At 39.9% G+C, this 25,436-nt stretch overlaps 1 protein-coding gene across 3 annotated transcripts in view; it reads right to left on the reverse strand.

The window, feature by feature from the left end:
- Positions 1 to 25,436, reverse strand: part of FGD3 (FYVE, RhoGEF and PH domain containing 3) — a 110,763-nt gene that overhangs the window by 42,721 nt on the left and 42,606 nt on the right. For 2 of the 3 annotated variants that reach the window (XM_028719019.2, XM_028719017.2), the window contains exons 2-5: positions 13,992 to 14,162; positions 12,953 to 13,012; positions 11,206 to 11,377; positions 9,529 to 10,126 (exon numbers count right to left, since the gene is read on the reverse strand). In XM_028719019.2, the coding sequence (XP_028574852.2) occupies positions 9,529 to 10,126; positions 11,206 to 11,377; positions 12,953 to 13,012; positions 13,992 to 14,162 (1,001 nt within the window). The remainder of the gene's footprint in view (positions 1 to 9,528; positions 10,127 to 11,205; positions 11,378 to 12,952; positions 13,013 to 13,991; positions 14,163 to 25,436) is intronic. The other variant, XM_028719018.2, reaches the window with a different exon arrangement.

Below are 25,436 nucleotides of genomic sequence, written 5' to 3' on the forward strand. Positions count from 1 at the left end.
AGCATCACACTTGATTAGAGCAAGGATATGAAGCCGCATAAGTTCTCAGCCCAGAACTTCATCTCCGGATTTCAGGGTTTATGCAGACACATTCACAACTATTATTCTATTCTGCTTCCTCCTCAGGATATAACACTGCTCAGCAGCAGGAAGAGAAGAGGGCAAAGGAAGTGAAGACCGAGTAAGAGAACGGAGACAATCCCGCTCTTTACACCCTGATAGCTAATAAAATATGATAACCTGGTCAGTTGAAGTGTTCATCACATGGCAACTGTCTTTCATCTCCAAAAACAATAGGCTTCAATGAATAGAAAGCCTTCACTTGATTAGGTTATTCCTCTCTATACAAGATATGCCTGGGCCTCTCTCATTCCTACGACTTAGCACTAATATAGAATATTTCCGTATCTCTTCTTTCCACTTTTTTATTACTAGTCCAGTTAACCAATTAAAACAGTATGGCAGTTGTGCTTGAACATGGGCACACACTTGCAAAATCGCTAAAATCAATCACTTTCATGTCATTTCTTCTTTTAGAAGTATCCAGGCTGAGATATCCCATATACAACGTCAGCAATGTCAGTCAGAGAGACATTATCAAAGCTAATAAGCTCCTTCTTGTCAGTTTTCATTGGACAAAAGACAGAGAAGACACACAATTATTCAGTCATGTGTGTTCAGGTTCTGATAAATGCTCAATGACATTGATGCCTTACAGCATAAAATAAGACTCCATAAAAGAGTGATGTGGAATGAGGCATTTCTTACTTTCAGGAACACTATCTTTAAAAGTTAGCCAGGTTAATCAGTATTTTCATTTCAGTATTTTACACACAAATGTGCCCATTAGTTGTTTATTATTGCCCATTTTCTCACCGGCGGGGGGGGGGGGGGGCGGTCCTAAAAAGAATGCACAGCAAAGTATCAGTCTGCCAAAATTAGAGTAAATTAAGAATAATGCCATTAAATTGGATAATTATTTGGATTTTTAAAAATATCAATAATTTATTTCTCTTCATCTTTCCACTATAGAAACAGTGGATAACTTAAGGAAAAACAATTTGATGTGATCCAACACCGAATTTCTCAACACCGAATTTCTCAAGTATCTGTTTTTCTGTATTCCATTATGAATTGACCTTATCATTGCCTCTTGACTAATGTGTAGATAAGAACTCAGTAATCCACCAGTATTCACATTTCCTAGAATTATGGGGTCATTCAATCTAATCCTCTGCATTGCAGGAATCTCAACTAGACCATACAGGACAGATGACCATCTGCAACAATTCTTTCAGGTTAAAAAATACTTAACATGTGTATTTTGAGAGAAAATACAATGTAAAATATGTATTCTTTTAAAGTTGTGATTTAAAAATAATAATCACAGATTAAGGCAGAAATAGAACAGAAGAGATTTATGGGTAAAGACATGCTAAAGTGACATGGAATGGCATCTCTACCCCAGCATCAACACTCAAACTAAGCTGAGTGAAAAAGAGCAGTGATCATGGCAAAAGAATGGAGAACCTATCATTTTGTGAAATAATCTGGATGCTGTGTTCAAATGGTTTTCATGCCCAAGGTCCCAAGTTCAATGACTCACACTGAAGGATCTCAGGTAATAGGCTGGGAAATACCGTATTTTTTGCTCTATAAGACTCACTTTTTCCCTCCTAAAAAGTAAGGGGAAATGTGTGTGCATCTTATGGAGCGAATGCAGGCTGCACAGCTATCCCAAAAGCCAGAACAGCAAGAGGGATTGCTGCTTTCACTGCACAACAATCCCTCTTGCTGTTCTGGCTTCTGAGAGTCAGAATATTTTTTTTCTTGTTTTCCTCCTCCAAAAACCAGGTGCGTCTTGTGGTCTGGTGCGTCTTATAGAGCGAAAAATACGGTACCTCTCTTCAGAGACCTTGGCCAGCAGTCAAAATAATTGGCATCAGGTTAAAGGTAAAGGTAAAGGGACCCCTGACCAGTCATGACCGACTCTGGGGTTGTGGTGCTCATCTCACTTTACTGGCCGAGGTACAGCTTCCAGGTCATGTGGCCAGCATGACTAAGCCGCTTCTGGCGAACCAGAGCAGCGCACGGAAACGCCGTTTACCTTCCCGCCGGAGAGGTACCTGTTTATCTACTTGCACCTTGACGTGCTTTCAAACTGCTAGGTGGGCAGGATCTGGGACCGAGCAACGGGAGCTCACCCCGCTGCGGAGATTCGAACCGCCGACCTTCTGGTCGGCAAGTCCTAGGCTCTGTGATTTAACCCACAGCACCACCCGTGTCCCGCATCAGGTTAGATCACTGGTTTTCAACTGGTGTGTTCAGGCCCATTCTTGGGTCATGACTTGATAAGAGCATAAGAAGAACCCTGGTGGGTCTCTCCAGGGCTATATAACTATAATTATACTCCACCCATCTGGCTGGGTTGCCCCAGCCCCTCTGGGCAGCTTCCAACACACATGAAAACATAATAAAATAATAGCAATCTGATCCAATATAAAAAGTCACAATAACTTTAAAATCAACAACTTATATCAAACAAAGCAACATTCAACAATCCATCAGAATCTAATAGTAAACAGTAAAATTAAACTTCAGCAAATAATAATTAAACAGTTTATACTTATCAACCACAATAAAGAATTACCAATCCATAATCAATAAATTAACAGCAAATTGCAATGCATAAAATACCACAAAACATACAAAACCATGTAAAAATATCAAATGGAGAATCAAGGACGCACAACTTATAAAACTTTTAAAACATATCCCTGAATTTCGCTCTTCTGTTGCTGCTGTTCTCAAAGTCGTGGTCTGGGAAAGGCTTCCAGGGCTGGAGGGTGGAGCAAGGCAGGTGGGAAGGCCATTGCCTGATGAAGAACAGAAAGTCTCTCTCTCCTTACCTAGTCCAACATCCTATACTCCCAGTGGCCAACCAAATATCTCTGGAAAGCCCAGAAACAGGACCTGAGAACAACAGCCCCACCAGCAGCAGCAGCAACTGGTATTCAGAGACAAGCCGCCTCTGATAGTGGAAGCAGAACATAGTAGCCATTAATGGCTAGTAGCCATTAAGAGCCTTATCCTCCCCGAAGGATGGGTTGCAACAGCAGCACTACCACATACAAATATACATATATATATAAGGAAGCTCTTGCCAATTATCATCACAGTAGTCAGCTACTGTTGCAATGACTACAGAGAAAGGTTTATTTTGAACAGAGTGCAATATAAAAGGAACACTGAAAAATGCTATTGAAAAATAATTGTTATGCACACTACAAAAAGACACTAGTTTAGGAGGTGAAGAGGTGCAATGGAGCAAATGAAAACCTGAATTAGTGTTTTCAAGAGGTTTCTACTCATAATTATTAAGAGTAGCTCAGTCCTTTGAAGAGGCCTCATCAAACTTGCAACAATGTATCTCTCTGCATTACGAATGCCTACATCACACCAGGAAGTGCCGAGAAAACAGCACACGTCAATGTGATCAAGAATCCTTATCCTGGTTTTAAAAAGAGTAAAGAAAATTGAAATTGGGGTGGGAGTGGAAGCAGTCTCTCAAGTGCTCCACTTAAGACTCTTCTCGTGACATTGCTGGTGCTCCTTTATTCCCCAAAGCTAGTTATATTAATTACTTCAACTGTGTCATTTCTGGTTAAGTGATGTCAACAACATTCTGGAGTCCCCAGAGCAAGACAGGCTATCAGACACATTTGCTCCGGAACTTACCACATTTCCTGTCCAGAGCTTTAGTGCAGAAAGCAGCTGCTGTGCAACGAATGCAATGCAATGTTTTGCCTATCAATATTAATCCTTTCACTGTGGCTTACATGGATCAGGTGTACTGAATTATTAGCGTACACAACATGATGGTGATGATAATACCTGCATGTAGAATTGCCCAAAACCCAAGTGCACTTTTTTTTTAACAAAACAGGGAAACAGAAACTAGGTTAACACAGGGTTTACTTTCCTCATTTAGCTAATTTTAGGGCATGCCATACCACTACAGAAGAACACAGGCAATTCACGTGCTGTTGGAATGTACTGGGCCCCAGGGTATTGCCTGAAGGCAAATGTAACTGCCACCCTGTTGGAGCTGAGCAGGTCTGCTTCTAGCCAGTATCTAGGTGGGCTACCTTGGATTCCGTGAAAGAAGAAAGGAAAGAGGGGAAATGTAATGAAGTAAAATTAATAATTTCCCATTTTTAGTTTGAATGAAATCTGCCTTTAACGTTACAATTCTAGTTCTCCAAACAGTAATACAGTGGTACCTCGGGTTAAGTACTTAATTCGTTCTGGAGGTCCGTTCTTAACCTGAAACTGTTCTTAACCTGAAGCACCACTTTAGCTAATGGGACCTCCTGCTGCTGCCACGCCGCCACAGCACAATTTCTGTTCTCATCCTGAAGCAAAGTTCTTAACCTGAGGTAATATTTCTGGGTTAACAGAGTCTGTAACCTGAAGCGTATGTAACCCGAGGTACCACTGTACTCCTAGCATTTACCCCACAACAGCAGGAAGTGAATGAGTCCTGCATACCTAAGGCCCATGGTCCTCCCTCCCCTGTCTATTTCTAGACCCCCTTGTGGAGCGTGCTCTACAGAATGCTGAGGAAGAAGGTGAACGGGGATGGGAGGGATGGAACGATATGGGTTGCAAAGAAGGAGAAATGTTAGCAGATTGAAAAAGGAAAAAAGTCAAATTGTATGAGTTGTGAATCCCTGCTTCAGAGAAAGCCTCACTGTACTTTGCATCTTCAGGTCTATAGAAGAAGGCATTTGAACAGGGATGCCATGGATATTTTAAAAAAATAACACATCACATCTGCATAATATACAAGCAAAACATAGCCCAGTATCATGCAATGTTGGAGGAAGAGTCAAGCATATATGAGATGCTGCTATAATTGAACATGGGGAAATTTAACTTCCAACTAAATGAAAGCCATTCAAAAAATTTGGTCAAACTAATTTAAAATACCTTCCATATATATTGCCAATTTAAAGGTTCAGGTTAAAAATATTCTAAGCTTTATGTTGCAGTTGTAAAGTTATTTATTTCCCATTTTTATTCAGTGGGAAAGGTCAAAAGGCCCCACATATAACATTATTTGTTAAAATAATGCATTATATTAATATGTATATTAATAAAATATATTATTCAATTAAGATGTTTATTAATAAAATGCATTGATTATATGATGCATCTCATATAAGTATGGCCATCTAGGTATGCATAGTTAAATAAAATAGGGAAAACTGATCCCAAGGATTGATGAGTACTTAAAGATCAATCAGCTATGGTCGTAATTAAATCCGAACTCCCACTATATAGATATTACTAGCTCCATATCTATAAATTAATTTTTTTGCCATGACATATTTTATTATATTGGAGACTGTGTTCGTTCATCATGCTATATTCTAGAGCAAAGCACACACACTGAGAGACTGAATTCTTCAGAATATACTTCCAGGTTTTGCCTTAATGTTGGCCATTACTCTACCATTAATGGTTGCAATGACACCAAAATCAATGTTTCTTGCCCTTTCTTCTGACTTGACTCATATTAATACACTGATTAGTCTCAGACATATGGATAAAAAAACAAACTATTTCAGAGACTAAGCCCAAGTGAGTCAATTGCAGTACTTACTATATCTCTGATGGGGGAAAGGTAGCAAACTATGTCTTTATGGCTATTTGAACTCATGTTGTTGTTGTTTAGCCGTGTCCGACTCTTCGTGGCCCCATAATGTTACTTATGATTCTATTAATGCTATGCTTCCTAACAAAACTGTAAACTGCTTTAGAAGTTCTGCCTAAATATGGTATATACATCTTTTAAATCACCCCATCACTAGAAGCTGTGCAAGTACCCATACTTAATGATTCATTTCATCCTCTCATTTTCTAACTCATGACATCTCCTCCTAGATCTCCTGTGTAGACCCAAATCCTTCAAGATCTATTGATAGAAAGCTGTATATAAATGGTTAAATAAATCAAGATATCCCCATGGTGGCCACTGGCTTAATGCTAGTTTGGAGTCAATCTGGATTTTGAATGACATCTTGAAAATAATCAAGAGCCTTGTAGTATCTTTATTGTTGCGACTAAAGACTATTAATACAGTCATCCCTATGGACCATGTTGCAGATGTACATGATAAGCTTCAGGGCAAAAGGAAGCCACATAAATTTATTATTGTTGATTGAAAACAGTATTCTAGGTTTTGGGGCAGCTGAGCAATCATTGACTTATCAATATGGTGAGATGAGTATTTCATAGAATTGTAGCTTCAGAAGAGATCCCAATGGACGTCCAGTCCAACTCCCGTGCATTGCAGGAATCACAACTAAAGCATACATGACAGATGGGCATCCAACCTCTACTTTAAAACCTCCAAGAAAGGAGAGTCCACTACCTCCCGAGGGAGACCGTTCCACTGTTGAACAGCTCTTACAGCATGGTTACTCAACTCTGGGAACAGGTCATCAGAAGAAAAGGCCTGCAGAATTAGGATAAGGGCTATGCAGTCCAGCATCCTGCTCTCACAGTGCCCAATCAGATGCATATGGGAAGCAGGACATGAGTGTAACAGCACTTCCCCTACTTGTGGTTTCTGGCACTGCTAACAGCTCCAGGAATCAGCGTATAAGGAGTATCTTCCATAATAATATTTCCGAAGTCTGTGCATGTAAAAATTTGTCTCTGTGAAAATCTTTACTTCTTAATCACATCAGTGACACAGACAGGAGCTAAAAGGGAAAGGGAACCTCTGAATAGAGACACATACCCATTCTCCAAAAAAGAACAGTAATAAACCGGTGCTTAATGGAGAGTGAAAAGAAATTGTGGTATCAGCTTGCTTTGTCTGCCCTTCCCTCTGCCCATCTTTGCATGTCTGGAAGTTTTGAATATCAACCATGAAGCTGCTGGCCTATATGCTGCAGATTTCAAAATGACAGCAGCAGTCACATTTCTAACAGGCAGATTTAAAAGGCCAACAACAGGCTTCCAGTTTCACTCTGCCTTATTGGAAGCAGCCCCCACGATAGCGAGAGATGGTTGGCGAAGGAAAAACAAGGATGACTGAGGGTAATTATCCCTGCAAATTCCTCCCAGGTATAGGGGTGGGGAACACAGAGTTTGTCTCGGGACCCGGCTCTCGCTCTGATATGGAATGCGGGGGGCAGGGAGGTGCTGAGTGCAAAAGCGCTTCACCTGCCGAAAACCCTCCAATGCCGCCATTAAGAAGCAGAGGTTCTCCTATTAATTGGAGCTTAATTCTCCTATTAATTAGACTAAAGTACAGGTGTATGCTAGAAGAGATGAGATCACAAACTGCGGAAGAAATCAGCTACAAGATTTTAAGCTTTGAACTTGAGATAAGTTTAAAAGACATGGTGCAAAAGACAGTGGGGAGCCTATGGTTTCTTTCTTTAAAGTGTTCTTCTCTAAATTTATGATTTGGCAACCCTCCTCTGAATTAGTTCAAATTATATTTGTACAAGCAAGAATGGAAGAAATTGGAATATATTTCCAACAACAACAATAAATCAGCAGTAACTAATACATCAATTCATTACAGTTGACCATCTTTAACAATAGTTAACAAACTACAAAACATCACTTTGAGTTAGACAACTTTTCATATTTAACTTCACCTCTTTCTTAGCAAATCAGAAAGAAAAGACGAGGTGAGAAGAAAATAAAACACCAAAGGAGGAAGAAGGGGAAAGAAAAGAAAAAGAAAGAAAGAAAATTAATTTTAAAAGAATTTAAAGAAAAAATAAACACATTTGACTTCCGATTAGACTCATTGTATTATTATTTCTATTGTTCTTTCACACATAGTTCCAAATTACTGTATTACTTTCTCTATTTTTATCAGATACCAAAAACATTATGTTTCTTATTTTACAAGAATCATTCTAGTTCTGCCAGGAGATGTTTATTATTACAATAGTTTTCCAGATATTCTTTTTACAAAATTCCATTCTTTCTGTACCTTCTATTGGATTACAAATATGGAATATAACATCAAACAGAGATGTGTGTAAAAAAAAGGAAAAAGGGAGGAAAGCTCTATTTTTCAAAAGGTTTATGATGGAAACTTAGAGTTGACTCTTCCCCATCCTTTATTATTTATGAAGTGAACTGAATAACGCCAAGAAGACTTGGAATTTAATTTAATTGGAAGTATAATTGCTCATATATCTTCAGTTAGAAGGAAGGATGAAAGGAGTCTGAACTGCCAAAGGAATTGATAATATTCTTTACTGAGTCATCTGCAGTTCTATAGACTGCTCTTCTTCCCAGGCTGAGAGGGGAAAAGGTGACAACAGGTTACCGTATTTACTGGGACAGAGTGACTTTTGCAGCTGTTAAAGTTGCAAAAAAACAAAGTACGGGACGGAGCGATGGAGAAATTTCTGGAACATCAATGGGATATCAGCTCCGCCCAAGGAATGATGGATAACAGCAACAACCAGGGGAAAGACATAACATCTTACAGGGACAGGAAGAAACACCATGGGCAGAATAACTGCCACACAAAGGAAGAACAAGGATATAGCTTGAGTTCTTCACTTGTAGTTTTATAAATCCTTTAATGGATCAACACAAATAGAAGTTATTAATATTGCAGTTGTTGTATAAGGGATTATTTTTTTGACCTGAATGAAACTGAAATTAGTAAGATTTTGGAACTCAGAAATAAATAAAATAATCAAACCATCAAATCTAGCACACGGGGGGGGGGCACTTTATCTAAATTACAGTGGTACCTCGGGTTAAGTACTTAATTTGTTCCAGACGTCCGTTCTTAACCTGAAATTGTTCTTAACCTGAAGCACCACTTTAGCTAATGGGGCCTCCTGCTGCTGTGGCGCCGGAGCACGATTTCTGTTCTCATCCTGAAGCAAAGTTCTTAACCTGAAGCACTATTTCTGGGTTAGCAGAGTCTGTAACCTGAAGCCTATGTAACCTGAAGCGTATGTAACCTCAGGTACCACTGTATACAGTTCAGTATTTGAACGATAGGCATTAATAAGTGTATTTTAAGTTGGTATTGTTATCATGAGGCTATTATTGGACTGTAATTGAAAACTAATAAAAATTATTATATAAAAAAATAAAAGGCCAGCATCAACATCTCCCAGAAAACAATAACAAACCAAGGGGAAGTTGGAGACCTCAGAAAGAAAGTAGGCTGGGTCTGAAACTCAAACTGACTACATATCCACCATAGACTAGGACTGAAGAAAAGAGAAAAATAAGAAAGACAAGCGAGCTCACTCCTCAGCAACAGAACAATGCTTTGCACAGAAGTGACAGGCGTCTGACTGAAGGCCTTAGAGAGCCACTGCCAAGCAGTACTCAGTTACTGGGGGGCAAGTGTCACAGACTATCTGACTCAAAATCATGCAGTTTCGCATGCTCAGCAAATTTTGAAGATCATTCTTCCCCACTGCAACCTGTTATCAAACCAATACAAAATATAATATTTACCTTATTAATGTCCACACATTCCAGTTTTGGCACCTCCGCTGTCTCTTGCTCCTCACTGCTTCCCTCATCTATGTCACTGTCTTCATCCTGAGCAGAGTCTCTTTTCTGCTCTCCAGCGGAAAACCTGGCACCCTTTTTGTCCGTCTCCACCTCTGCTGAGCTCCCGGTCACATTGACCTTTTTCTGCTCCACACCGTCTTCATTCAGGAAAGTCTCTCCCGCCACACTACAAGAAGGGCTGTCAATCCCACTGTCCCTATTGGGAATTTTACCATTACTGTTCAGCTCCACGGATGAGTCCTTAGGTACAAGCTCTTCCGTGGGGGCTTTGCTGACCTGCACATCAGCACAATCTTCAGCGCTTGTGCCATCATCTATATTTAGTTCTTTAATTTTCATTATGTCTGTGTTAGACAGTTCAGTGCTACACAACATGCCAGGTTCGTTCTCATCCAGCTCTTTATTTTCATTGGTAGAAGATGCAGTGGAACCTACTACATCACAGATGCTTGGGCAACACTGTTTGGAAGAGTCTGTCTCAGGTTCCATTTTAAAAGCTAAGTTGAACTGGTTTCTTTGAACAGCATGGATGGGCCTCCTGCAAATGAAGATAAAGACAAAGGCACTGGGTCGTTGGCATCACATACAAATCCACTTTGAAGCTAGTGCCCTTGGTTTAACCTCTTTCAGACTAGAGGCTATGTCTAACTTCAGACTGAGTGAGGTGGCCTGCCTCAAGTGGCAAATTCTGGGTCTGTCATTAAAAAGCCAGCCAATTGTCAAGCATTGCTTACCACTACCGAGCATGTCAGCTGAACTTTCTGCTTCTTGCCCTCAAATGCTTTTGGCTGTCTCTGTAAGCTTCTTCTTTTCATTTATGTAAAAATACAACCGGGCACAGAAATTTCTTTAAAATATCTTTAAAATGTAACAGGTGGCTGCCATAAATATTCATATTATATTAAACCATAATAAAATTCAGTTTTTAAAGGAAATGAAACCCACAAATTCGTCCTATTAAAAATGTAAGGGAACCATATTGAGGAAGTCATGGCCTTCAGCAAAGTCACTCCTAAATAATGAATAAATCATTTACGGTTTGCTAAAAGACTAGCCAGATATATTTATCTTCATAACAGACTGCAACATCCCAAGAGACTGAAATTATAAAAGTAATTTATAGCATACTTACTTACTCAACATTTTTAACACCAAAAAACAGTCCTATAAGTTCTCGGTTCTCTGACAAGTTAACCAGTTTTAAAATCAATCATGTCTAGAGAAAATCCGTCCAACCTAAATAAATCACTTGTTGTCCAAGAACACCTATGCCAGGACTGAATCGTGTCTCTTAGTGTATGGTTATGTATTTATCCTTTTGGAATCTGGGCTGGCAGCCCAACATCATTTTTACTGTAACCCTCTGTTGTCAAAAATGTGTCATCCCTGAGTGATTTACTTGTAAACCATCATCAATTATCAGACACATTTCAAAACTCTCCACTAGGTTTTAGATGGACTTGGCTTAATTGCTATTGGTATTAAAATAGACACACCATTTTATGCATTTCACATTTGTGAGTTGTTATACTTTCATTCTGCATTGTTACAACGTATTTTCCCCTCCAGTTATTTAAAGAAGAGAGGGGGATAGCAAAAGTAACCAAAAGTACTTACCTAATACTTTCGAATTTTTCAATGAGTCTGTTAATGTCTGGTGAGGTCTGTGTTGTTTCTTCTTCAGGCCCTGGGCTTCTTGTTGACTTGGGATCTGCTGGCAAAGGCCTAGATGGTGCTGGAGGAATCTTCTCGTGCACGGCAGGCTGGAGATGAACAGGTTTTGGAGGTACTGAAAACAAACAGAGTGAGAGAGAGGAATGGTCCGTCTTTCAGCAACCAAGCCAATTGCTCCACCTCTACAAAGCTGAAAAGGCCACTGCTTTATTACAGTAACACCAATGTAGCGCCAGACTGTTTTTATATATAAGAATAATTTGTTTTAAGCCAAGACTCACTGGGCTTCTCTTTTGCATTTTGGTAGATCTTTCAAAGACTGACGGAACGTAACCACTTCCTTGTTGCTAAACAGGATGCATAGCACACATAGACACTGCATTTTGCAAAAGCTCCACCACAACCCCCAGTCTTGAAATGAGCATTTTCGGTAGTCGTGATCCAGAACTTTGAGTTCTTTTGGATTAAAGCACTGAACAAAACTGATAAGAGTTAATAGAGATTTTTAAAGATCTTCTCTCATGCCTATTCTTCTGGAAATTCAGAAAGCAAACCAAGAATTGTCCGTATTCCTTTCTTTTTCCTTCCCCCACCTCTTTAAGGTATAAACTGCAGAAATTTCCTTCCTCTTTTGCTGCTGCACTAAACACGCTACTGTAAGAAAGCACTTACCAAGTACTGCTCTCTATTCTTTTGGTGGGGGTGGGAAAGAGCATTAGTCCTACTGCAGCAGTCTTTTGGAAAATGCAGCAAGCCATGCGAGGTCCTCATATTGTTCACAAGTAAATAGTAGTTTTTCAAGCATGCAAGCGGTAACCCATAGCAACAGGGTTCATGTCATCTCACTGTTCCATACAGCCAGAAGCAACTTAACTTAACCGGCCTTTAAACTAGATACTGTAAAAAAGGGGCAATTAATTCCAGTTGTTCACATCCTTCAACAGTTGCTGGCAAAACACACTCAGGTTCAGACTGCTTAATGAGGAAAGGGGTGAAGTTTAAAATTTTGAACCTCTCTCTAAAGCGTGTTGGGTTCAGCATTTAAAAAAAACATGCACTGTATTTTTGTATAATATCATCAACATATATGACACTTTACAAAGAAACATATGCAAAACAGACAGGAATTTAAATAAAATGTTTAACTGAGTAGGAAACAGCAAAGTAAAACATAAAATGTTGTCAACTTCCTCTTAACTTGAAGCAGGTGAAGGGGTGTGTGGAATGGGACGGAAGTGGCTAAAATGAAGAAGAAAAGGTTTGGAAAACTATTATGTTTTAACACTTACTGGCACTGTAAGTGCTAAGGTATGAATATATAACCTGCAATGGACAAAGCAAAGTAAGGTATGAAAATTGATGTCCAGGAGGAACATTTTGCATTGTAATTTGTCAGATAACCCATTAAAATATATGTTGGAACACTGATTTCTGCCTTAGAGGAGTTCTTTAAAGAACATCAGCTTACAAGACATCATTTTGGGGTTAGAATCCATCAAGGGGTCTGGTTTCCAGGTTCAGAGGGAGATGGTTATTAGTCCCAAATAAGCATGATCCAAGGTAAGGACCAAAAATGGCAACCCCTGGGCAGAAGGTGGTCACATGACAGGCAAGAGGTAAAGTTCCAATTTTTTTTCAGCAGAGACACATCATTAATTCAACCTGTATTCTAAGAAAGAACATGCCAGACCTGGAGACGGTGAAAGAAATGTGTGGTTGTGAGTGGATGGAAGGGCTTCCAGGCTGTATCCTGTTAAAGGATATATTTTGATTATTAATGATCCAACCCATCTTTTTCTATATATACAGGCATAGAAAACAATTTAATACATCTTACAGATTGTGAAATTTAGACTGCATACACGCTATACCTTCAAAGCACATTCCTTCCCTCAAACAATTCTGGGCACTGCAGTTTATCCCTCGCTGCCTTGCAATTCTTAGCAAACCCTTAACAAACTACAGTGCTCAGAATTCTTTGAAGGGGAAAGATGTGTTTTGAATATGCTATAAAGGTATACTGTGTACGCAGTCATACATTTTTCATACAACAGATCCCAGAGAAATCTCTTTGGAATGAACATGTTTTTTAATACATATTTATTACCCTTAGACTGGATTTCAACTGCTAACACATTATTTCAATTAAATTTAGTATGCTATACTTTTTTCGTTCAGAAGCAGCCATTCTTCATGATTGTCCTGGCCCACCTGCCATGTGCAAATGTCCCTATCCCTGCATTTTTTAATGGAAGTGAATGGCAGCAAATTAGTCTATCATACAGAACATGCCTTTGAGGTGAACAATGGGCAATGGTGCACTGCAGATACGGCAATAAAAATCAAGTGAAACCCAAACAATACCTTTCTGTTCCATTGATAGCAACCCAGTTGAAGTAATGAACCTCTGTGCCACTGGAATGTGCTTCAGATCAAAACTTACACCACCTATGCTACTTTCTGAATAGCCTTGTGAAGTTCAGCCCTCACTATTATTACTATAATTATTATTAAATTTCTGTACTGCCCTTCATCCAAGGATCGGAGGGAGGTTCACAATATAACACCACAAAAATACTAACACAGTAACAAACAAAAACAATATCCCATCTAGTTATAGCAATCCATACATGGAAGCCCTCTAGCTCATATAGCCTCTCAGAAGGCCTGATAGGGTGGCCATGCACCATTCAACACATTTTTTAAAATAACACCAATAAATTACAAACCTTGGGGTTTTGGCAGAGGATGCTTTTTGGCCAAATGGCATTTGGTTTTGGGCTTTCTTCCAGGTTGAAGAGTGCACTGAATGGGATCCACACGCTGCAACTCACTACATGTTTCCAGCACTGTCCTTGAGTCAATGTGACATTTGACTTGAAAAGAAGAATGAGGGCAACCTGGAATAAAGAAATGAATTTGTATTTACTTCTTCCTTTTGCTAATGAGTAAGCAGAAGACTCTTGTCACATGAACTGATCTAATGATTGACACATCTACTTCAAACTCATCAGTTTAAATCCATCCATCCCTACTGTCATCATGCAAAGGATGGCTGATGACAGAAAGATAACAGCTTTCATGAACAATTTTTCAAGAAGAGTATTACATAATCTGCGTTGAGGTTCTTCTACAATCAAGTAGTGTATACATTTTAGAAATAAACAAATAATCCAATTCAGGGCTGTGGAAACTGTGACCCGGAAGGCGTGATGTTGGATTGCAACTCGCATCAGCCCTAGTCACCATGACCAATTGTCAGGGATGATGGGAGTTGTAGTCCGGCAATGTCTGGAGGGCCACAGATTCCTCACCCTTGCTCTAAATTTATTAAAATATTCTAACCTTGAATGACTGTGGGGATACCCATATAATTATTAAAACATTTTGTGTGATGACAGGGGCCATGTCAGCCCCCACCTCTGATGTCCATGTGCTGAAAAATATTATATAACACACTAGCAGGCATTAGTAATAGCTACCAGTTAGGTATTATCAGGCGCTGATTGGTCAATTAACCAACCGAGCTGGTGTGTTTGCCCATTCAAAGTACCAGAAGGAAAAGAAAAACACCATTATGAATATATGCGCCATCAGTGTTGCATTTCAGAAGTTCTGAGGATCTGCCCTCTTCCTTAACCCAGTATAGTTAATGTTCATGAGCAACTCAAAAAGTAATGCTATCCATATTTTTACTTCAATTTCGAGAAAACTGAAAACAAACCCATATGGCCCCTTAAAATAACCAGGTTGAAAATAACACTACAGCTCTATGTGGTCTGTCTGCTGATCTCAAAGAGTCAATACAAGTGATAAGTGGTCAACCAATGACGACAAAAAAACCAGAATCATAGAGTTGGAAGGCACACCAAGGGTGATCTAGTCCAATTCCCTGCAATGTAGGAATCTCCACTAAAGTATCCATGAAACTAATACCCTGGTTCATGCAAGCAGTGTAATGTCACACAAACAAACAAGCATAGATGTTCACACACACCCTTCTGTGAACTCTGAAACCACAACTTGCCAAAGTTCCCATTCACAAAAAAGTAACTGCAATGCGCCATGTGAATTCATGACTTAGATATTACAGTGGTCATTACTTAGCATCATTTATCTCTCTGCCTCTGTCTCTCTGTCTCTCTCTCTCATTCTCAAGGGTTACACACTTGTTAGTCAAAGACTAAAAAGAATCACACTTGCATATCCAGGTTGAAATGCAGCTAGAAGGTGAGGAAGAGAGGAGACCAAAGGAGCTGTGTGTCCACTCCTGGCTTCATGAGTGCAGCCACAGCACTTGCCAGATGAAAGAGTGGGGGAGAGAGGGGCCTTGGAACTGGGTCTGTGTGGTCACTCAGCAGAGCTGCAGGCTGAGTGGAAGGGTTTGAGCAACCATCCCTGGACTGCTTATTCTCAAGACTGAATCATCACAGGGTGTTTGTGAAATAGTGGTTCAATAGAGGTAAAATCATTCTTTCATCCTTCTACTTTTAAAAGCATTATTTATTTCTAATACTTGCTTTGGCAATGCATCCATATATCACAAACTGATAAAAGTGGCATTTTCTGGGATGGTGCAAGCTAACAGCTCAGTTGTTTTAAATGGACCTCATCAATCCACATCAGCTAACAATCTTTCTCAGAGAATGCAAAGAACACGGTTCAGTGAACTCCTAGTTGATGATTAAAAAGCCACTTCCTTATCAAAAGCCACCACCTACGTCATAAGTGAAAACAAGAAACAAGCAGTGCTTTTTAAAAAAGAAAAACCCAACATCATGCAATACAAGCAAGCTACACGGTACACTCTTCCACTACCCCCCCCCAAAAAAAAAACCCTTATGGTGACATTATATTAATATTAACTGCACTAGAAATATAGGTGCAGTACAGAAATATAAATTCCCAATCCTGTCCATAGGTTCACAAGCTAAAATGCATGAGACAAATAGCAGGAGAACAACAATAACAAAATTATTGCCCCTTCTCTCCTGGGCTGCCTATGGGACAAGTATAACACAAACCCTAAAAGTGGCAGACAGATGGTGGAAGGACCCCGAGGGAAGGGAAGCGGAGGTCTCTCATGTAGAGAGACTAGGAGGAGAGGAAAGTTCCCATGTGAGAGCTGGAAAAACCTGCCTTTTCTGCAGGGGATTAAGAGTTAGTTTTGTACAAAGAGAAATACTGTATATGCATCTGTTGCAATGTTTCTAAACTTCACATATACTGCTGTTGATTTCCCCCTCTATTAAGTTGTAGGAGTTTGTTGTTAAGAAATGTGTATTAGCCTGAACCTGAGAAAAACATGGAATAATTCATGCTATTTTACTGGGTTTGTGGAGTTTATTGTTGGGGTGCTGGTGCAAATAATTTTACATTACTGCTAACTTAGTATGTTTTCATTATGTATTATATATTATCTACTATTATTTTTTACCATGTATTGCTTATTATTTTGACTTGTATTTACATTACTGTTTTAATTTTTTTTTATTGTACAGCTGTTACGTTAAGTATTGGCATACGTTGTTTATCATGTTCATATATTGTTTATCATGTTCTATGTTGCAAACTGCCCTATGGCCTTTTGGCAAATAATTGCTTGGGGGTGGGGTGGGGACACAAGTTCACTTAAATCATTCAGCTAAAATAACAAGAATCAGTCAGTGAAGACAATGATACACTTTGATCACCACCAGAACTTTAGACAAACACAAAACTAAATCATTTTGATGGCTTTGGTATTTCAATCATGAAGCTTACTGGAAGAATTGGTAAGGTTTTTATTCAAATCTCAATAAGAGAATTTCTACTCTGAAGTAAATGCCAATACAATCTTGTTTGCTTAAGTGTTCTCTTTTATTTTATTTCAGCACAAAAGGTCATTGGATCCAAGTTTACAATCAATTTAGTTAAATTAATGTTTAAAAACATATATTTAAGAGTTCATGCACTATTATTCTGAAATGTATTGGGAGTACAACATCAGTTAATAAATATTTGTATAGCAATTCATCCATCATGCCAAGACTGAGTGCCGCCATAATAATAATAATAATAATAATAATAATAATAATAATAATAATAATTTATTTATACCCCCACCCATCTGGCTGGGTTTCCCCAGCCACTCTGGGCGGCTTCCAACAAAATATTAAAATACAGTAGTCTGTCAAACATTAAAAGCTTCCCTAAACAGGGCTGCCTTCAGATGTCTTCTAAAAGTCTGGGAGTTGTTGTTCTCTTTGACATCTGGTGGGAGGATGTTCCATAGGGCAGGTTAAATTCCAGTCCTGAATTAGGAGTTCAAAAGGGATATGCAATATAGCCCTACTATTATGCTAGTAAAAACAGTGAAAATCAGTTCAAAAATAAGACAATTAAACATGTACATAAATATACACATGTATATTTTGAATATTGCAACCAGGGATGGAGGAAGAATTTGCAGAACCTTATTCCAAAGCCTTATTCAATCCAGGAAAATCATGATTTAGACTGGATCATGAGTCCACTTTGGTCCTGTGGATACTATTACAAGGTGGTATGAGGGCTGCAGCACTGCCTTTGTCCATTCCTCACTGCTTTTACAGAGCTCCAGAAGTCACCCAGTCGCTCACAGCCTTGTGTGGTTAATGTGCTGGGCTCCTTGCTGCTGTGTGCATTGAAAGGAATTGAGCAAGTTCCTGGGAGCGACGGCACCTGATGATATTCTGTTGCTCTCAGAAGAAGCTGTATTAGGGAAAACATGGCTGCCTCCATGTAACAACTGAGGGCTGTCATTCTTTTTACCTTGTATGAGATCCCTCTGAGAGCCAGCGTGGTGCAGTGGACCTGGGAGACCACTTGGCCATGAAGCTCACTGGGTGACCTTGGGCCAGTCACTCACTGCCTCGCAGCCTAAGCTGCCTCATAGGGCTGTTGTAAGGATAAAATGGGGAGCAGGAGAACTATGTATGCTATCTTGAACTTCTTGGAGAAAGAGGCGGTCAGAAATGAAATTAAATGCTTGGTGCCACCTGTGCTGATAAGGTACTATCCCATCTAATCAGCCCATTCAACAATATTATCTAGTTCAGTGTTTCCCAACCTTGTGCCTCCAGCTGTTTTTGAACTACAACTCCCATCATCCCTGACTAGCAAGACCAGTGGCAAGGGATGATGGGAATTGTAGGCCAAAAACAGCTGGAGGCACAAGGTTGGGAAACACTGATCTAGTTCATATCATATGCTATCTAGCCACGGGAACCAACAGCCACAGTTAAGACAAACTGGCCTTATCGAAGACATGTAACTATGTCGCACAATAGCAAGTAACTCCTCACTTACAAACACTATGTAGCCTGGCCTGAGCTATTGAAATGTCCCCTATTTGGGATGTTGCTCTTTAATTCAGCTAACTTGGACACTCACACTTAGACCACACATCTGAAAACAAGAAGCAAGAGTGAATCTGTCAATGGGAACCAAATCATCTTAGGGATTAATATTTTGTTTCCAAATGAAGAAACTCTTTAGGACTGGTTAGATTTTTAAATTAAAACTTCTTTTTTTTTAGCAATTCCAGTTCAAACAAGGTAACTATAAACAGTCAATTAATAAAGCAATAGAAGTTAACCACTTAGTTCAGTGAGGCCCCATGTGCACTATACATTGAAAACACTATCAAACCACTTTAAACAGTCATTGCTTCTTCCAAAAAATCCTGGGAAATGTAGTTTGTTTAGTGTGTTCTGCGCATTCTTAGGAAACCCCTATTCCATTCACGGAACTTCCATTCCCAGAGTTCCCTGGAAAGAGGGACTGACTGTTAAAAACCCTCTGAGACTGATAGCTCTGTGAGGAAACATGGGTTTCAAAAATATGCATCACCCACCATTGTGCTATCATATAGCTGCTCCTACACTATTCCAAGTAACATATTCAAATTTCAGCATATGTTGTTAGGGCAGATCACATAGTTACATTTTACTCTAGCGATGACTGCAACTTCAAGGCTTTAAAAATGTGTATAATAAATGTAAATTTAAATATAGTTGTTGCAAGTACTTGTCCACATTACATATCCCACTGAAGGAATTAGCAGAAGCAGAAAATGATAACTGCCAAGAGTTGTTCACAGTAAATTTTCTAACAAAGAAATTTGTTGCATAGAGCAACCACTGCTTGATAGTCTTCAACTGCAATCCTTTACACACCTGGGAGTAAATCCCATTGAAGTCAAAGAGGTTTTCTGCTGCGTAGGCATGTACAGGATTGTGCCATTATGGATTTACTTCAAATAGGTGTTTGTCTGCCCTTCACTGCAAAGCAACATCATGGCAGACGCCATAATCACTGAAGCAACACATGTACATGCATTAAAATATTCTTCATAGCCAGGAAATGACACATAAATAACAACAGACACTAAAGGAAAAGCAACTAAATGCCTGGACAAAAAGGCATGTCCTCAGCTACTGCCTAAAAATCATAAGAGGAGGTGAAAGCCATATCTCAAGACAGAAGGGCGTTTGGGTTGTCACAAAGAGAGTCTTAGCAAGCTGAATCACCACCAGGTCTCTCCTCCCCCACAGATGGGCAGGTCGATATGGGAGAAGGTCAGGGTGTTTTCAAGTGCTTGCAGCACTTACTAAGTACACCAGGAGCACCCAGATATCAAGAAGACTGTGGGGTGGAGGGAGGGGTGGTCAATAAAAGCATTCCAGTACAATCTGCAGTTGCACCTTTAATGGTGAAAGCAAGCCAGCAAGCAATACTTACGTGCGCTTCAGTTGTTTCCAGATATAAAATGCATGCTCCACTGTGAACTTTCACTTCACCCGCTCCCAAAGAGACATCTCGTTTCTACTTCTGCTTTGCTCTATGCACTACCTTTGCATTTAACAGGAACTGAGCTTTTGTAAAAACACATGAACTGCAGTTGTCATAGCAAAGACTGATAAAAATCAACCCGCTTTGTATCCCTGAAGAACTTTGCTTAATAAATAAAAGGATGCTATTTCATGTTAAGGAGAAGCAAATGCTGTTTAAAAACAATTTGTTTTAAAACAAAACATGGCTTACACAATACACTAAAGTAGGAAACTAATATTTTTGTAGGGAAACCTTCAACTTTCGAGATCAGCTAGAAAGAGAAAATGGGAGGCTCAAGAGAAGCACCACTGTTGCTTAGTGAGATAGGATAATTATAGACCAAGCAAGAAGTCTTTTGGCATGCGTCAGTATCATAATACCTTTCATAAAAGCACCAATGTTTTAATCTCAGCTATTGACAGAGCAAAATTATCCTTATTGATAAAAAAAAGCTGACCTAGTTTAAGATGTATAAAGGGAAAGTACAGTGGTATCTTCTGGGATGCGGGTGGTGCTGTGGGTTAAACCACAGAGCCTAGGACTTGCCGATCAGAAGGTCGGCGGTTCGAATCCCAGCAGTGGGGTGAGCTCCCACTGTTCGGTCCCTGCTCCTGTCAACATAGCAGTTCGAAAGCACATCAAAATGCAAGTAGATAAATAGGTACCGCTCCGGCAGGAAGGTAAACGGCGTTTCTGTGCGCTGCTCTGGTTTGCCAGAATCAGCTTAGTCATGCTGGCCACATGACCCGGAAGCTGCATGCTGGCTCCCTCGGCCAATAAAGCGAGATGAGCACCGCAACCCCAGAGTCGGCCACAACTGGACCTAATGGTGAGGGGTTCCTTTACCTTTACCTTTACCTTTACCTTTACAGTGGTACCTTGGTTTGCAACCGTTTTGGATTACAATCGTTTTGGATTACAACCACGTCAAACCCTGAAGTGTGTGTCCCTTTTTGGGGATTACAACCCATTTTGGGGGGATTACAACTTTTTTTGGGGGGGAGGCCCCACTGACGAAAGCGCGTCTTGGGTTACAACCTGTTTTGGTTTACAACCGGACCTCCGGAATGGATTGTAAACATGCCCAGACTCACAAAGATTAAGTGAGAGAAGAACTTGCTAGAATGTAAAATGTTCCCATTAAACAAGAAAACAGAAACAAGCACTGTGTATTTCAAGTAGTAAAACCCATCACACACCTTGATACAATTTGTGTGTGTATATGAAAAGAAACAACTAAAATTACCCAGGTCAGGGAGCAAGGTTGTATACACATGTAAACTGAGTCCTTTCCCCGCCCTTGACATAGTCCACACACAATCTAGATCTTTTGCCTATTTTTTGCTCCTAAAGAGCACTTCTTAAGAATCTGGTTTCATTACAGGAATAAAAACTCATTGATAATTGATTCTGAATTGCCCTGCAGTGTGTCCACTGAAAACAGATGGGGGCAGTTGTGGCAATGGGACCCGTACCAAATGACATTGTGGGTCAATGTATACCAAGATCACAATCACACTTCCTTCTTTGTTTACCTGAGAGTTGGGCACCAAAGGAAAGACATGGATACCTAATCAAAGGGAGGGATTTCAAACGCATATCAAGTAACCACAACCACTCTTGTGGATGGCAGGATCTAGAATCAATCTAGATTGAAAGCAGCACGTTGAAGGTGAGCATGAATGATTCTGCATAGAGGGAAAACTACATTGCTGTGCTACAAACAAGCATGCACACGGCCTAAGACAGAGGGAGGGAGGACTTATGGGCCCATATGCATTTTGGGTTGATGGCTGCCTCTCTTAGTGGATGGGATCAGGGTGCACAGTTAGTGCACACCAGAGACAAGCTCAAGCACTAAACAAAGTCTGTGAGTTTGGGGTGGGGATGGGAAGGAAGCTGTAAAAGTAATCTGCCTCTGTTTGAGATTATGCCTTGCATAAGTGGGAAGAAATGGGGAAGAAATGGCTGGTGTATTTGTCCACGTGGTCCTAAAGAAAGACTTTATAAAGATTGTTTCTGTTCCATTCATAGATTAAGATTTGTGGCTGTACCTAGAGTTGTAGCTGGACTCAAGGGATGCATTGGGCTGGCCAGAAGACCATTTTCAGGACAAGAGAAAATACGGTGGTTTAATTTGATCTTTTGGGGGGGGTGCATTGAAACCCTTTGCACAGCAGCAGTAAATCAGGGCAGATATGAAGCTTCATGAAACCCTTGGGCCAAAGGGCCACCCAGGAAAATGAATAGTTTCACGTTGGCGACTGTGCTTTGGGACACTTATTTCCAGGAACTGTTTCCAGATTTGGGGACACTGTTCTGCTCTCTGCAGTAGAATGTCAGTATGCTTACATTTATTAAAAATATAACTTTGCAAGGGATTGTAACTGATGAGATTTTGTGGGTGTATTTTGGAATGGCAAAGAAAAATGTTTGATGACTGTGACTGGTGTCCTCCTTCCAACAGAAACTAAACCCAGATAAGAATTGCACCCCTGAAACCTTCCCCCTACTCAGACCAGTGTGGTGATTATAAACATATAATTTTATATCCTGAAGATACATTGTTTCTCTGTATGTTATTACTACCTAAGCAATCTGATCCCAGTCTTCATTTTAATGTGGAGGAATAATCTGCTCATAGTATGAATGTATTTTGTTATTCAGGCCTAAATTTCTTCTCTTCATAATCAACAGTGCCATTGAGAAATCTAGCAGCTGCTCTGGCCTTCCATACTGAGTTTACATACCACACTTCTGACTGCAGAAATCCATTGTTGTGACTTTAAGTATGTTGTCCAGAGCACAAAAACAGCTCAAAATAAATGAGGTCTGCAGTTAATTAGACAGTTGATTTTTGCATGAAGGTGCATCAAAGCTCCAGAACTATCAAGCCAAAGTACAATGTAACTATCAAACATAATCATTTGACAAAGGCATCCAAGGTACCTCTAATATCAACACTGTACATTCATCACCATATTTGGAAGGCAGCTGTGACTAAGGGTTTACTAAAGGGAAGGAGTTGGATTGGAATATAGAGGAAAAACATACATCCTTTGGCAGAAACTATCTGACTTTGTCTCTAAAGACTAATTATGTGTCTTGAAACGAAAACCACTGGCATGGTAATATTCCATGAATACAAAGAAATTACTTAGAGAAAAAGCAAGTACATTTCCTATTCACTGAGTAAACTGGGTGAGAACAAAAGAAGACCTGAAGATAACATAGCTGGGGCAAACAGCTTCTCTTTGTGTACCCAGAAAAGGAAACATGAAAACAAAAAACAATAATACTCAAAAGAGATCAAATTAAAAACAAATCCACCATTTACCTAAAGTGTCCAAAGTTCTGTTAGTTTATATAAGATGGCAATCTGATTCCAAATTTATTTATTAGGAGCCTTTTGGCACTTAAAGAATAACAGATTTATTGTGGTACCAACATATGCCTACTTTATCAGATGCATGAAGTAGAAAGATGGCAGAGAATTTCATTCTGTTTGTTCTTTAATGCCAAACTACCTAATTTGCACTTATTGTGCTTTTCCAAATGTGGGGAAGAAAGCAACAATAAAAGCTCTATGTATTTCAATATAATGAGGCAAAACCAGAGACATGAAGTTATACTCAATTAGCAATACACCAGAGACTTGGGGAAGGGCAGTCACTCAGTGGTACACCATTTCTTTTGCATGTAGCATGTAGAAGATCCCAAGATCAATCTCTGAAATCTGCAAGCAGGGCGGGAAATGCCTCATGTCTGAAAGTAGACCAGAGGTAGTCAACCTTTTTATACCTACCGCCCACTGATGCATCTTTCTTGATGGTAAAATTTCCTTACCACCCACCAGTGCTCGATGGAAGGAGGATTCAGCTTGTGCTGTAGAAGCTCCTATCGCCCACCTAGAATCCTGAAACACCCACTAGTGAGCTGTAGGGACCAGGTTGACAACCCCTGGTGTAGACAATACTGAGTTAGATAGGCCAATAATTCATAGAATCATAGAATTGCAGAATTAGAAGGGATACCAATGGTAATCTAGTCAAGGCCCCTACAAAGCCTAATAATATTTTGTTTGTTTGTTTGTTTGTTTGTTTATTTATTTATTTATTTATTTATACATACATACATACATACATACATACATAACCCACCCATCTGGCTGGGTTTCCCCAGCCACTCTGGGTGGCTTCCAACAAAAGATTAAAAATACATTAAAACATCAGTCATTAAAAACTTCCATAAACAGGGCTGCCTTCAGATGTCTTCTAAATGTCAGATAGTTGTTTATTTCTTTGACATCTGATGGGAGGGCGTTCCTCAGGGCGGACACCACTACCGAGACGGCCCTCTGCTTGGTTCCCTGTAACTTCACTTCTCACAGTGAGAGAACCGACAGAAGGCCCTTGGCGCTGGACCTCAGTGTCCAGGTTGAACAAAGGGGGTGGAGACGCTCCTTCAGGTATACTGGGCCGAGGCCCATGCTCTCCCAACTGAGCTATCCCAGCTCAATATAAGGCAGCTTCCTATGTCTATTTTTCACAAATACATGTGCATTCCAAGTGGCTTATAGAAAATAAACAGTCTATAACAACAATACAGTCTGAGAATAGGGAACGCTGGGCTTCCGGTTCCTGTCCTGCGCCATGGCAATGGCGATGGTTCTCTCAACATTAGAGAGAGGCACAGGCTGAAAAAAGGGGATGGAAGGGGTTAAACCATCCACTATAAACCTCTCAGGGTACGGAAGGTACTGGCGACCCGCCATCGCCTCAATGGCTCGCCCCTCATGGATCAGCGCAGGGACAGGTGGAGGCGCTAGGTGCTACGCACTTCGCCCTGATGCGAAACCTCCCCTAAATTGCCACTGGATGTTGTGATGTTCCTATGGACCCACTGAAGTTCCTATAGAAATTATAAACTTGGTTAAGCAGTGCCCACAAATCACACAGCAAGCTAGAACCAAGCCACATGTGTCATCTTTTACAAGGTGATGGTTCATGACTCATACCATCTTATGACCACAGTTAATGAGCTCACCGTAGAGAATGAGAAGATTTAAGAAGGTGGTAAAGTAAATCCAACACACATAACTAAAACCTTGGCAGTCAGGATTTTTTTCCCCTTCAAATGAGAACTCATCCAACCTGCATGGAAAAGAAACTAAATTACTTACATTCAGGTTGGTGAGTAAGAGCCAAATCCTCTACACGCGAAAGTTACTGAAAAGAGGAGTGAACTATAATGTCTAGACATTTTGTTTCATAGCACCAAGACATTTTAGATCAGATTTAAACAAAAGTTTAGGGATT

Source organism: Podarcis muralis, chromosome 2 (genome assembly GCF_964188315.1).
Source record: "Podarcis muralis chromosome 2, rPodMur119.hap1.1, whole genome shotgun sequence".
Lineage (NCBI taxonomy): Eukaryota > Metazoa > Chordata > Lepidosauria > Squamata > Lacertidae > Podarcis > Podarcis muralis.